General features: G+C 41.1%; 1 protein-coding gene across 2 annotated transcripts in view; it reads left to right on the forward strand.

Moving 5' to 3' along the window:
- LOC119742611 (mucin-3A-like) overlaps positions 1–14,509 on the forward strand; it is a 103,810-nt gene extending 89,301 nt beyond the window's left edge. For both annotated transcript variants that reach the window (XM_038218730.1, XM_038218731.1), the window contains exons 50-59: positions 612–857; positions 2,012–2,125; positions 2,976–3,119; positions 4,315–4,442; positions 6,119–6,338; positions 7,681–7,756; positions 9,286–9,338; positions 11,344–11,579; positions 12,305–12,382; positions 13,084–14,509. In XM_038218730.1, the coding sequence (XP_038074658.1) occupies positions 612–857; positions 2,012–2,125; positions 2,976–3,119; positions 4,315–4,442; positions 6,119–6,338; positions 7,681–7,756; positions 9,286–9,338; positions 11,344–11,579; positions 12,305–12,382; positions 13,084–13,125 (1,337 nt within the window). In that variant the 3' untranslated portion in view covers positions 13,126–14,509. The remainder of the gene's footprint in view (positions 1–611; positions 858–2,011; positions 2,126–2,975; positions 3,120–4,314; positions 4,443–6,118; positions 6,339–7,680; positions 7,757–9,285; positions 9,339–11,343; positions 11,580–12,304; positions 12,383–13,083) is intronic.
- The last annotated feature ends 949 nt before the right edge of the window (positions 14,510–15,458 follow it).

The following is a 15,458-nucleotide window of genomic DNA, read 5'->3' on the forward strand; positions in this document are numbered from 1 at the left end:
AGAAATTCATACAAAAATAATGCTAACACCCCCTGTTCTGACACCCCAAAACAATTCCACTTGTGTTAATATACACCTGTAAACAAAATACGGTCAAATCCCGTTGGTTTCCGACAGTATGTGTGCACTATTCTCTAACACGGTGTGAATAACCGTCGGATTTGAACAGCACCCCCATTGAAAGTATGGTACAAGCCCCCCCACGCCCCCCTCCCCCCCCCCCCCCCCCCCCCCCCCCCCCCCCCCCACGTATTGATTTTATGGAACCAAGTGTCTGGACAAAAAAAACCTGTCTACATTTCAGTATTGATTTGCTGATGAAACCCCTCCCTGCAAAAATACCTGGATCTGCCCCTGAAAGTGCCTGATGATTGGCCCTCAATTTTATACTTGGTTGAGATTCTATTATCAATCGCTTAAATTTGCTTCAATTCCCCCATTAGTATGTTTTCTTGTACCAATTGTAGGCTATTTCTTGTCTTATATGATGTGAGTAAACTTCCAGTAGACTTAAGAGTTAACTCCCAGTAGACTTAGGATTGACAACAGATATATACTCTTAATTTCTGTAGCTGACCGTGCTTTGTTTTGTTGCATGCTCTCCCACACAGATGAAGAGAACCCTACTCTTGCTAACTGTCCACAGAGTTTCACTCTGTCCGTGGCCCAAGCCACGGATCAGGCCATCGCTAATTGGACGCCGCCGACCGCCTCAGACAACTCGGGCACGGTAACCCGGACGACGACCTTTGAACCTGGCCAATCACTGTCTGTGGGCCAATATCCGGTGACGTATACAGCAACGGACCCTGCTGACTTGACGGCAACATGCACGTTCACTGTCACTGTACAACCTAGTAAGTCACTTACTGACAAAATTAAATTCAATGTCAACTTTTTAGCTTGCTTAATCCCATGAAAGGTGTTGATTAATTATTTTCTTCAAACAAACTTGTATCCTTGATCCGTGTTCCATCTTAACCATCTTGAAGTTACGTCAAGAAGATTTAATTTCTTATCCTGCTAGCATTCCTGGAATATGTATGCTATACTGTTCCCTGTTGCACTGGAACTCATTGAATAATTAAAAATTGTTGACTACTGTAGCCAAGTTCGCGCAAGGACTATAGTTGACCAATGGTTAACTAACGTTTGCCCGAACTCTGTCTAGTCGACGGTGGTTGACTACGCTAGTCGACTATTTGGAACCAGCCTACTTGGGTTGGTTGCTTCGCTGGTAACCAATAGCCGCATTCATAACGCTAGCAGAGAGCCAGGATCCAGAAGTTTTACGATGACATTCTGACCAGCGTTTGACTAGAGACGTTCGCACGTTGCTATTAGTGCGCAGGCGTAAGGTACGTCACAAATCAACCACTAGTCGACTAATGGTCCTTGCCCGAACTTGGCCTGTGATGTGGGATATGACCTTTTTAACACCCGAGGGGCGCATAGCACCCGAGGGGAATGTGCCCCGAGGGGGTTAGACTTGGTGCCAAGTTGGTAATTGTTTTACGTACGGTTACTGGTTCCACGCACACAAATATCCCTGCAATGCATGTAGTCTAGTTCCCAGACCAAATGATGCTGATTATTTCTGATTACGTACTAGTCTTATACCAGCCGCGCTGATGGAGTTTGACTGAAGTTAACGGACAAAATACGACTATCTAATGACTTGTCATGAAGTAGCTACGAGGGGGTTAAAAACGAATATGAATTGTTCCCACATCTGATCATTGGTTTCATTGTATGCATGAAGACCTATGAAAGTGAAGTTTTGATGAACAATTGTTATAAATAGAGTATGTAAAGGTCATTGACCTCTCAAAGGTCGCCGGAGGTCAAATACGAAATGCTAATATCTGGAAATTTGCTTCGCGGCATGAAGAATCAAAATGGGAAGTTTCATGCTTTTATCACAAAGTGCACCATTTTTGGAAATGACTATGGAGGCCATGCCGCTACACTTTCAGTTCTCATTTCACTTGTTTGTTTTGTCCCTCTATAGGTACGGGCTGTAATGCCAGTCCCTGCAACAATGGTGGTGCATGCATCCCTGCTGCTAATAATGGATTCACCTGCTCATGTACATCATTCTGGATGGGTACAACCTGTGATGAGGGTCAGTCCATGTTTCTTGAATATCTCTCCCAAGCAAAAAATAAAACCTCTTTACCTTGTAATTGCCTTACAGCAGGGATGGCAGTTTTCCAGCTATGCGCTCTCCGTGCACAAGTACTCGCTCAACGGCCAGAAAAGGAGAGTTGGGGCAGACCTAGACTGGTTCCCGGTCCATCCACTGGGTATTTCGAATGATCCAAAGTTATTGGGGCGGGGATTAGTCTGTCTGGGAGACCAATCTCACGTTGTATAATTTGAATGTATTCGCACGCCGACGATGCCTGACGCTGATTTTAGTTGGAGATCACAAAAACGGTGGTCTATGATCATCCACACGTCTGTACCTTGAAAATGGGCGTGTAATCGCAACTTACAAGAATTTGGTCCATCCAAAAATCGAGCTGTTGGAGCTCTTGTCGTAATTCTACTCACAACTGGTTATAAGCTGCCAAAAGATATCCTAGGCCAAGAAACTAAACACCCCCCCCCCCCCAGCCCGCCCCAACACCATCACCAAAAAAAGCCCCTAAAACCAGAATTTTTAAAACTGGGTACCGCAAAAATCCACGCTGTCTCTAATGAAGAATTTCACGAGTGTGTGTGGTGATATGAGCAGATGTCAATAAACAGCAAATTTCAAATCTTGAAACACTGTTCTGAATAAAAGAAATATCATATGAAATAGAACTTAATAGTTACCTTTCAGAGTCTATTGATTAAGCAGGACGTAGCTTGCGAGGTCGTCACAACCTCGTCGTTCAGCGTTGTGGCTCACATTTCTTTGTCAATATATCAGAGTCCAATATGCTGCTATCATATGAAACGTCTGTTTGTGTGTTTGTGATGAGCAGATGTCAATGAATGTGCGTCGGCCCCAGCAACTTCCGAGTGTTCAGCTAGGGGATTGAGCTGTTTCAACCGACTGGATCCCGTTGGCTACACCTGTGACTGCCCTGTGGGCTTCGTGAGAGCTGGAAACTCTGACAATTGCTTAAGTAAGATAACACTTACAAGACAGTCTGGACTCGGACATTTATACCTAATCAGTATTTGTCTTCTTGTGAAACAACAAAGCATGTTTTTAAGCCATCGTATTCACATAAATGAAAGTTGACACACAAGTGACAACCTCGCGGCCAATCATCAAATTTGAAAATGTCAAGATGAACACAGAAAAATTCCCAAGATTTTGCATTGTGTATTGAAATAGCAGCAAAAGACCTATGTTTTAAGTGTGTATGAGGCTCACAAAGTGCCACAATTAACATTTTCGGCATGCACAATCCATACTTTGTGTGTTCAAAATCCAGTGCTCTGTTCTTTGTATTCTCCTGACCAAAGCTATATCACAGGATTTGGGGCAAGCCTTATGCTAGCAACCCCCAGCTCCGGCATGGTCTGGTGTCTTTGTGCCATTCTCACCCATTGTGAACAATGTATTGGTGCTGAGCGTCTCTTATAGTACTATGCAAGAGCTTGCCCCGAATCATGTGATTAGCAACAGTGTCGTTGGTCTGGAGAACTCAAAGTTAAAATGTGCCCAGCATTCTGAGCAAGTCAGTGTACCAGATGTTCTTCAAATTTAAATCCCAAAGGGTATAGGTTACTCGCAAATGACTTATTGCGAGACTGATTTGCTATCAGGCAAAACTGCCACAGACTGATTTTCCCCTTAGCTTCCTTGATAATAGTATGTATTTATAAAGCGCACGTATTCACCTGGACCGGTGCTCAAGGCGCTACATCATTAGGACCCCTGCTCATTGGACCCATGAAACATTCCTAACACCATCTCGGCTCCCTGGGGAGTATACAGCTCCATGCTGCCATTTCGGCGCAAAGCAAGTCAACAACACTAACCATCTCTACCCTCTAAGGTACCCAGTTACTAATGAGTGACATTATTAGCCTTCTCGAGTCGAGTCGAGTCATTCTGATGAGGGACTTGAGTCGAGTTGAGTCATTTGCTCGCGGTAACTCGAGTCGAGTCGAGTCATTTACCCTTAGGGACTCGAGTCGAGTCACCAAAATATGTGACTCGAGTCGGACTCGAGTCGAACCATTGACTCGAGTCATTACAACTCTGGGCTGGACTCGAACCCACAATCTGCAAATGTGATGTGTGTCACATCTGTGGCCTGAGTGACATGAAAGTGCCATCAACGTTTCATTTTGTTTTGCATTTGGCAGGGGCGAGAAGTTTCCGCTTCCGAATCACCATTGTTGAGATCAACGGAGCTCTAGCTGTGTTTGTCACAGGCCTGGGCAATTCCAATACCGTTATTTTCCTGAGTCATCAAATACGACTTCAAGTTTTGGTAAGATTATATGGCATGAACTGATATTTAAGTGCATTTATTTTCCAATGAGCAAGAGAGAGAGAGCTGTATGATATTCAACCATTTCCACTGACAGGGTTTCGTCTTGGAAAAGCTATCATGGAAAGTAATGGGAAAGTCATGGAATTTTGTCACTTTACAAAGTTGATATTCCAAGAAAAAGTCATGTCATGGAATCCTGCACAAACCCCAAAAATTATATTTCATATTTAAAGGGAATATACAACATTTGCAAACATCGAAAAATAAAACTACCAAGTTTTTACGAAATACCTTACTAGGATGTTGGTAAATGACAGTCTAAGGCATCCTTTAAAATTATGGCACCTGGTGTCAAGTCATTTTCAAGAAACTTGTATTTTTGTATACATTTCCAACGGTGGTCGGCCGATCACCGTTTGAAAAACCTAACTATTTTTCAACTACTGCTCCAAATTTACAATTTTCAGTCCAAATTTTGTTTGCTATTGGTTACATGTTCATGAACGGGTGCAGGCCAGCTAGACTGGTTCTCTTACCTTACAATTTTCCGACAACTATAAATTGATCCATTTTATCTTAAGTGGAGTCAGGGAACCAGACTACTTAAACCTTTTTTTGTTTTTCTTGGTTTTTCAAGCATTTTCAAAACACAAAACTTCAAAACATGTCAGTTAAACAATATTTGATCTAGGCCTATTATACTAACCCCTCAAATAGTTCATTTCTGAAAATTACAGCAAAGGCCAATGATGTACATTCCCTTTAAAAACATATGTAGCACCTAACACAGTAATGACTGGAAAGCCAATTTCATAAGCTACTTTTAGATGAAAAAATTACTGAAATTCTCAATCCGTTCAAAGAATATCACCATTCAAACACAATGACTCTAGAACCTTTTTCATCCAAAAATGCGATTTGAAGAATTGTCGTCACAATTGTCTTCAAACATCACCAGAGATAAAACCTCAGTTTAAAAGTTGAAAATATTCCACAAAGTCTTTTTGAAGGCCCGTCTTTTAAAAACAATGGATGTTATGAATCATATTGTTTGCCGAACCAGGGTTGTTAATAAAGATATTGTGTACTACAGTTGTTGACAGCTGTTGAAACAAGTATTCTCAGGCGTGCAACTTTTCCTCGGATCCGCTGATTTCCTCTTTTTTTACTTCTCATGAATGCCATTACAAATTGAAAAATACTGTAATAAATTTGTTTTTGGCCAGGGTCGATAAACGACTCGTGTAGCTTGATCGCATCACATATTTTGTTAAAATATGAAACACATTTTTGTGGGTTTGGGTTCTGCTTTTTTGACTCACTCTGTATTAGGTTATGGCATCTTCAAGTTTACATTCCTATGTACCAAACCCCCAATATATGTGTACATGCTGCATATTCATTGCATCACTGTGATGCTTTTGTGGTGCCCAGTGGTCTTGTGCCAAACTGGAAGGCTGAAAGGGAGTAGTGTCCCTTGCCCCAGAGCAATAAACTCCCATTAGATGCCTGAAACAGCATAGGAATTGGTCATGGAAAGCCCTCATTTTGTCCCGGAAAAGTCCTGGAATTTCATGTTAAGATCTCTGTGGGAACCCTGGTCACTGAATATTTTTTTGACCTTTTTATCTGTTACCCTCACTCACTGAGAAATGGTGAATTTTGGATTACAGTTTGCTCTGGTGTTTAGTGGCATGCCGGGCTTTGGCAATGTCGTCGTGCTGTTCTTCTCCCCCGGTAGCATCGTGGTTGAAGCGGTGGTCAATTTTGACCCAAGTTCAACAGTGACTCAGGAGGACGTCAATAACGCCGTGCGGCAAGGAATCACCACTGGAGATCTGCTCATGGGATCCGAATACAAGGTCACTCCTAGTCCTTCAGTTGTCATCGAAGGTAATACATGCTCACCCACATCATAATGTCTTGGTGCATGGCGTTCTTAGCGGGGTAGTTCACAGTAGATGATACAGCCTTTGTACCGCCCAACAGCATTAATGTTTCCATTCACGAACCGCACGCAATGATCTTGGGAATTTCGCGTTGCAACAGGGTGTGACTTAATATGCAAATAACAGCACATGCGCATTGGTGCACACAAAAGAGCTGTTCCAAAAACCATTGGTTAGGCTAGTACCGTACACGGGCAATCCAATACACTAGATGCTAACCGGTTGATCATACGGTCCGGTCGAATCACGGCCACATCCAGATTTCTGAAGAGGACTGATTTTAACGCCTTCCAAGGCCCTGTTTCTCTGCTGCCAAATTGACTGCTTCGTCCACGCAGTTGACATTTTCCTCACAGGCTCGCTTGCAAGCTGCAGTACATACAGACGCCAGACCTGCTTACTAGGACTTCTTGCACACAATTTGCAAATGCACACACAATGCGAAATTCCCAAGACGTCCTTTGCAGACTAGCGTGTGTATAAAGGGCGCCTGCTTCGGTGAATCGCTGCACAGTACAATAACCTGTGGGCGTTGACACATCGCACATCTTTGAACCAAGACTACATAAAGCCTAAAGGCAGTGGTGTGCATATCAATGAAAGATAACACCATTTGCAAAAACAGTGTTTGCTTGCCGATTCAGCAAACATCGAAAATCTGAAGCAGGTCATGTGAAACATATGTGACAACACATTAGTGCTGGGCGAGTAACCGGAGTACGCAAGTACTCGCGAGTAGTGTTTGCTACTCGTTCGGCTCGTGTGGTTTTTCATCTACTCAAGTACTCGTCCAGGCATGAGTAGAAGTAGCTGCTCGCGAGTAGCAATTTTGTTTTACATGTGCTGACTAAGAAAACAGTAACCACTATGCGGTTTCTGCGCTAAACTTGTCTGTTGTCTTAATACGTCCCCGGCAATAAAGGAATCCCTACCTCCATCTGTTTCCTTGGGATTCCGCTAGCACTCTCAATAAATAAATGTTCAAGTAAAATGAGCCAAAGTTTTGTATAGTAAGGATATCTCAGTGCTGAACATGGTGTCTTCTCTGCTGTTTATTCGTAGTGACTTCCTTCTTAGTAATGTTTATGCCATATTTTCTGTATTTATGGGAATTTACTCGTGAGTACTCGACTACTCGTGAGTACTCCCTCTGTGCGAGTACTCCAGCAGGAAAATTTTCCACTTCTCGCCCAGGCCTACAATGCATCTTTATTTTTCTCGACGCAAGGCTTATATTTTATTTTGAAATTTAATGTAACATTACATTATTCTTTCTGAACCAACAGAGGTTTGTGTTGATGGTTACTGCCAGAATGGAGGGACGTGTGCACCGAGCTCTGCCAGCTATCTCAGTACATGCATGTAAGGTTTTTTTTATTTAAATCTATAGTCCATCATTTGTAATTAGTGCATTTTGTTCGTTTGAAGCAACAAAAGTGTTCAAAATCTAATGAAGGATACTGAACAACTTACTTGATGAAGTTTCAGCTCAGCTTCAGCTTCATATTCCGAGAAAAACAGGTTTCTAGGATCTCAATTTAAAATCAAAAGTTGCTAAATCATGTTTCGAATTGTTTTGAATTGCAGCTTTACGCGAGGTTGCGCACTGATCCACCGAATTATAGCAACCGCGCGCGCCTGTGCGTCGTTCCAATGCTTGTGCGCGCTGCGCCGAATAACAAAATGAACAACTAATTTAAATTTTCCTACGGTGCTTCTTAAGAAGCACCGTTGGAAATGCCTTCTTTCGTTGATTTCTTCAAAATGAGAGCTTGCCAGAAAGGATAATTTCACAGGGAGTTTAGTCCCCTTACTTTCTTTCAATCAGTATGTTTTTCAACAATACTTACGCCGGTTACTTTTTTGAATAGCTGCAAATGATGGACTTGGGCTTTAAACAATTTGTTTTCAAGCAGTGATGTTCTGAATGTTCTAATTTTTTATGCCCCGCGGCGAAGCCGAAGGGGCATACTGTTTCCGCCTTGTCCTTCCGTGGGTGGGTGGGTGGGTGTGTGTGTGGGTGGGTGTGTGGGTGTGTGTGTCCGGACAAATTTTGTCAGCGCGATAACTTGAGAAATACTTTACATATGAACTTCAAATTTGGTTTGTGGATTGTCCTTGGTAATCCTAAGAAGCCTTTTGCATTTGGGGCCGAAAGGTCAAGGGTCAAGGTCACAGTGGCTGAAACAATAGAAATTTTGTCAGCGCGATAACTTGAGAAATACTTTACATATGAACTTCAAATTTGGTTTGTGGATTGTCCTTGGCAATTCTAAGAAGCCTTTTGCATTTGGGGCCAAAAGGTCAAGGGTCAAGGTCACAGTGGCTGAAACAATAGAAATTTTGTCAGCGCGATAACTTGAGAAATACTTTACATATGAATTTCAAATTTGGTTTGTGGATTGTCCTTGGCAATCCTAAGAAGCCTATCGCATTGGGGGTCAAAAGGTCAAGGGTCAAGGTCACAGTGGCTAAAACAATAGAAATCTTGTATTTATTCTGAGATCATAGGGATTAGGGATTAATTCATATAAAACCTACAGAAGACACTAATGCTGTCAATGAACGTTCCATTTGACCAAGGTACATGTAAGTTGATGTTAGAGTGGTGTTATGTCATGGAAACAGTCACGGTTGCGGGGCATTTGTGTTTGTAAACACACCTGACTTGTTTCTTGTTGTGTTTACAGAGATATTTTCTATTCATACTAATACTTTTCATATGTGAATTTTGAATTGCATTTAATGTTAAGTCCCTTCACAAAACCTCAACAATTCTTGCAGTAGCTGATTTCCGATTTTGGAGGGTTTGATAAATAAATTGACAACATGAACAATTCCTTATTCATCTTTAATACAGTTCTGATGTTTGCGTTTATTATGTGTTTCAGATGCCCATCGGGATATGGCGGTGACAGATGCCAGAGTATGATTGTAACAACAAGTATGTAGACAATTTTGCTTGAATAGACTAACATTATACACAGTAAGCTTGAAACAAATTAGTCCCTGTATTGCCCGAACCGCCCCAGCACTTTATGATTTGATGGATTTAATGGGGAATGAACACAAATGTAATACAATGCAATCATAATGAAAAGTAGCGCGCATCTGCTCAACCGGAAATGTCCACTCAAGATTTAACGTGGGGAAATGACCCCAAAGATAGCCCATTTTTACACTAAATTCCTTATATCTTCAGAATGGACGGTCGCACAAATCTGGGGGTTGCAGATTATGAAAATTCATTCTTCTGGCTTTAAGTCTATCTATGTATGGCTTGGAAAGACAGAAAAACCACTGATCATTTTTTGTATTGAAAATGTGGGATATGAGGCAATTGCCTATGGAGCAGAACAGAAAACGACCGTTTGTGAGAGACCTTTCGTTGTTTATCTCAACGTATCTCGAGAACCCAATGTCAGAGCACACTGGGGGTAGCGGTTTTGTAAAGAGGATGAAGTTCTCTTTCCATTCATATAAGACTTGATTTCATTGGTTAAGAAACCACTGATCATTTCTTTGTCAAAGTTTTCCCCCAATGACTGGATTTCTTGCAGAGGTCAGTTGTGTGAGTGCGCGTGGCCAGCGTGTTGCATGTGGTATGCAAATCGCAAGGTCAATTGGGCAAGCTGTGGAGCTGTCTCACACACATTGAGTTTGTGTGCGTTTGGGCCCCAAACTTTTCATTATGACAGGTGCGAATGGGTTTACATTGTAGTGCAACACCTGATATGTGTAATTATTGGGGGATTGCTCATCTACAGTTTGCTAGGCTACTACAGTTTGCAGTATGGGTGTGCATTTACGAGTAGGGGAATCGGGAACCCGATAGAACAAAAGATATGGGCACCCGTTAAAGAAACCCACCCCCAAAATTTAAATCTTGGAAGTAGCTGTACATATTGTTCATTAAGGTCCATACGATAAAACTACCACATGGATGCATCAATAGGTCTCTCTCAAGTGACGTCACTTCCTACAGATTGCCACGTGCATCGGCATTTTGGACACCAGATTTTCGTGATGCTCATTGGCTGCACTGTATTTGGAAGAAATTCCGAGCAACACGCGTGCACGTTGAGAAGGTTGGGGAATGGATATGTCAAAACACAATTCTTTGGTTGAGGACTGTGTTTACCGTGACTGTTTATTCCACAACAATATTTTAATACACATTGATTGCTTGAACTGGTGAGACAAAGATTAAATTGAATGAACTGAAATAGACTAGAATAGAAATGGAACGGAAATGGAATTGAAACAGAATGAGGAACTGCCAGTGGAGCAGCACTTATATACTGGTGGAAACAGGAAGTCTTGGGAATAAGAAATACTTAAGAATGGGAAAACTTAGTCATATCGTGGTTTCCTTGATTCTCAGAAAAATGACTAGGAATAAGTAATATAGTTCCTTAAAACAATGATCTTGAAAGTAACTTGGTTGTACTAAGAAACTGACCAGTGACTTGTGCGTGTGGGCAGTGAAGGTCATTTGCTCTGTATAAAAGTATAGGGACTACACATTGCATAGGCACTGTGTGGGTGTATGTGTATACTAGGAAAACGATGAGTAATGCATTCAGGAGAATTAATCATTAAAAAATTCAAAAGGAACATTGATAATTAAAGTGTGATAATTAACTAAAAATTAAAGCGAATTGATAATTAAGAATTGATCATCTGAAAACGCTACAAGAACATTTTGCACACTGGGCACACATGCAGATGATGGCGTTGAATAAGTAGTTGTAATTTGTGAGATAAGAGAGGCTTGAAATCCTGGTCGGGCTTGGGGAAAAACCCGAATATAAGCTCTATACTTGGGTATTCTGGTATAAGAGATTCAGGGCATAATACCGATTCTGTTTCACAACTCGGTACATCACAGTTTGTTCTGTATTCAAGCAGAGGCTCTTACTAAGATTGACTTGATTTTGTCTTGACAGCTACACCTGCGCCCGGTGGCGGAGGCCTGTCCACAGAAGCCATCATTGCCATTGCCGTTGGGGCTGCTGTAGCACTGCTACTCATATTACTGATATCCTTGGCGGTGTGCTACCTGGCGACACGAGGCAGAGGCAGGCGAAGCGACTATTTGTACAGAGAGGATTACGAGGGTGACAGAGGCCCGAAACACCGCACCAACGGGTCGGTGTATGACGTACAGTTCCAACCAAGAGAGGTAAGTGTATAGAGGAATCCGAACAGGTTATCACAAACACCCCCTTCAGTGGCAAAAGCATTGTGCTAACTATTGTACAGATGATCTGTAGCGGGACAGTTGCTTTGCACAGTAATGTGCACAATGGTTTCTCCATTGGAGGGGGCCTCCCGAGTATGCGGTGATCACGTGCCTGGATTTGTCGGGGCGAGACTTGGGATTTGATTTCACATATCAACACGATCTATCTTAAAGTTAGTAGATACAGGGCGTCAGCAGGATTTTTTGGGGGGGGGGGGGGGCCAAAGCACTTTTTGCCCGAAATTCCTTGTACTTTCTCTAGCATATTCTCAATTTATCACTTTTTCGAGGGACATTTTCCCACCCCACCCCCATTGAGATCCCTGCAGATGCCCAAGTGTATTAAATTAAAAGCAAATATGACTTCAAACCCCTTTTTTTTTGGTCTCCTTTTTTTTGGATTACTTTTCCAAGCCCCCCTTGCCTTATCCTGGCGACGCCCATGGTGGCTGCTATATACACATTGTAACTTTCATGACAGCACAGAAGGAATCTTGCAAAAGAAAGTGTCTTATCACGTGACTATCAAAGAAGAAAGTTCAAATTTGATATTACTATATAAAACTATGGGTCTTGTGTTACAAGTGCAAACTCCTTGTTGATATCGTTTATATTTTTAAGTTGTGGCTAAATACATGTCGCCTTTTAATTTATCTTCCCCCCAGAATAATGGCTACAGGCCCTCAGCAGCATCGCAGTTCTCTGTTCCTTACATGGCATCCGGGAGAGAAGCTGGAATCCCGGTAAGTAGAGCAATTTACTGCAAACATCTTCAACATTTTGCACGGCGATGCGCGCGCATACCAGAAACCGGACACTTTTGGGGGGCCTAAGGGATTAAATGTGTGCTTCGTGGGTTTAAAACAGTGTGGGCGAGGGTAATTATCAGCATTCAGACTCCAACCAGTCTTAAACATAATGTTTAATACCGACCAAGCACATATTTATTCCCATTCATAAATACCTTTTCGGCCCAAAATTCGAAACAAGTCAAAAACTTTAAATTTTCAACTAATTCAATCAACAAAACACCCCTCTGGCTATACAATGGTAAGGCCCTCTGGTAAACAACTCCTTATATGGAGATTGACGCGCGCATGGTGCGTACTACGTGATGTGGCGAACAATGCAGCATGTGTAGTGTGAATTTAGGGCTATGAAATACTGACTCACTGGTAGTACTGCGCATGCCTACGTGAGGATTGTGGATGTTCAACCAATAAAACGGTGCTGGCACCGGATTTCATAGGAGTCCAAATCTCATGTGACACTGGAAAAGTGTTTAAGACCTGCCATCCATGTCTTTATCAGCCGTTTAAAACCAGCCACGTGACAAGCTCTTGGCCAATAGGAATGGGTTAACTGTCTGAGGTATTTGTGAATCATTTTAAGTCACCTATATTTATTACTATTATTTTTTTTTTTGTAATTTTTCTCCATTAAGCTTCACCGGCTGATAGACAGAGGGGATGCTGATTACTACTAGATGAGGTCAAAGGTCATGGTTGCTCAACGTTCCTGGTGACCCCTGACCTCTTCAAGAAATTTAATGTGCATAACTGTATATGAGGAAGAATATTTTAAAACTGCTATGCAAATGATTCTGTCATTGTTACGGCATGGACGATAATATATATATTTACTTTGAATGACTTAGGTGATTTTGAAACTAGCTAAGGCCTCTATATTTTAAATGCAAAAGTTGGTAGCCAGGTCTTTTTAAATTTGAAAGATTAATGGATCATAAGTTATGATCATTAGCAATAATAAGACAAACTATATTCAATTGAGATACCGGTACATAGTTTTAAGCAATATATATTTAACCTCATGTAACTTACTAGTACTAATTATGTCTATTCTAGAACAATAACTCTTTCTGAAGTAGAGCAGATTTATTCAATTTTAATCACTCTGTGCAAGGCTCAATGACTCGAAAACACCGATTTTATAAAAGATTATTGTACTATATCTATGCACATTATCCAGATATATGAATGCAATATTATATAGAATTTGTTTTGCGTTGTATGTTAACAGTACTTACAAAAAAAATATCTGATTAATTGGCGTAAAGTCATGTCCCTCATATCAAAACACAGATTGTGAGAATTTAGTGTCAATGTGCCAAACTTATACTGAAGGAGTACTTTCGATTGGAATGCTATATTTTGGGCTCTTAAACATCTTCCCCTGAAATGGTAATTGGATTAATGAACAATGAATAAGATATATGTAATTGCACACAACCATTCCATGAAAACATGTGATTTTCATGTATTTTTGCACTACAGAATGCTGGTACTGCGTGCAATGTAACAGCCCTAGTGTGATGGCTCTAATCACTTCTAAAATTTGTTCAGGCGAGGCCAACAACGTGTTTAAACAAAATTGTCAGACCTACATGTAAACGAACAAGGTTTTCAATATTTTCTCAATGAATGTGAGACATTATTTGGAATTCCTGTCTTTGTCCCTGACCTTTGAACAATCTAAAGCACTAAATTTTGGCGATCTTTAGATCAAAGGGCACCAATATCTCAAGCCAATAGAAGCCAATTTTTTTTTTGAAAAGAAATCCAGAACTTAAAAGGTGTAAATCTGGTAAAACGGGTTTTAAGTATAGTTAAATGCTTAATCATGTGTTGACAACTATGGTTGAATTTTGCAATAAAAATACACTGGGAACATATATCGTTCCATAAGGCGTTCCTTTGAAAATTTGGGAGCCAATGGTATAGCGCTGTTTGTTACGGCAATTATGTAGCAATTGAAGTATGAATATAATAATAACTGACACTGTCATTTCCCAAAATATTATTAACTAGTGCCAAGTGTACATTATGATTAAAAGTAAGTTTGATAGATAATGGTGACGTTGCTTCTTTTTATTCTATGATCATGTATATTTACCAGAGAAACAAGTGGTGATATGCTACAGACCATGGTCTTTTAAGATTTCGTCGCAAAGTATGGTGACGGGCTTTTCTCAAAATAAGGAACACATTATGGTGAAAAATGTAACGAAGTGAACAAATGAAATTCTTTTTTTTCTCTTCTCATTTTCGTCTCCCCCAACCATTATTTTTAAAAAGAGGTTTGTTAAAACCAAATTTCGCCGTATTTGTCATAGTGACTCCACTTTTCATTTATTAAGGCCGGGTTATTTTGACCATCTCTCAGCCGGGGGGGGGGGGGGGGGGGATTCCACCCCCCTTAAGATATCAGCCATCGAGTGACGAAAAATTTTGAAACTCGGTACATGCATAGAACAATTCACCATGAACACACCCAAGAAATTTCATGACTATATGCCAAAGGGTTTTGGAATTACGGCTAATTAATTATTCATATACGAATGGTAATTCTGCTCTGTGTACACGACGTATATGGGAAAATTCAGTTTTCACGGCAAGTAGTGCCGATTTTTTTTGTATCAAAAGATGCGCAAGGCTCGAGGCTAAAAAGCCATATCAGCTCGGGTCGCGCATTATTTTTTCAAGGCTATCGCGGAAAAAGTCGGGGGGGGGGGGGGGGGAAGCCCCCGGCCCTTTTAGGGTTAAAGCCGCAGTGACTTAACTATACACCTGTTTTTTATTTAAGACGTGCCTTGGAAAAGAAACGGTCAAAAATTTTTTTCATTTTTAAATATTTCCTCGCCCCAAAAACGGATGATTTTTGACTAAATCTGCTAAAATATCAATGTTTGAATATTGATTCATGCTCCACTCGTCTCCACAGCAATGTTTGCGTTGTTTTGAGAAAAGTCAATTTTTGGCCAAATTTTGATAAAAATGTAAGGCTAACCCCTTGTTTTTT

This window comes from Patiria miniata, unplaced genomic scaffold, assembly GCF_015706575.1.
Source record: "Patiria miniata isolate m_02_andy unplaced genomic scaffold, ASM1570657v1 HiC_scaffold_6, whole genome shotgun sequence".
Lineage (NCBI taxonomy): Eukaryota > Metazoa > Echinodermata > Asteroidea > Valvatida > Asterinidae > Patiria > Patiria miniata.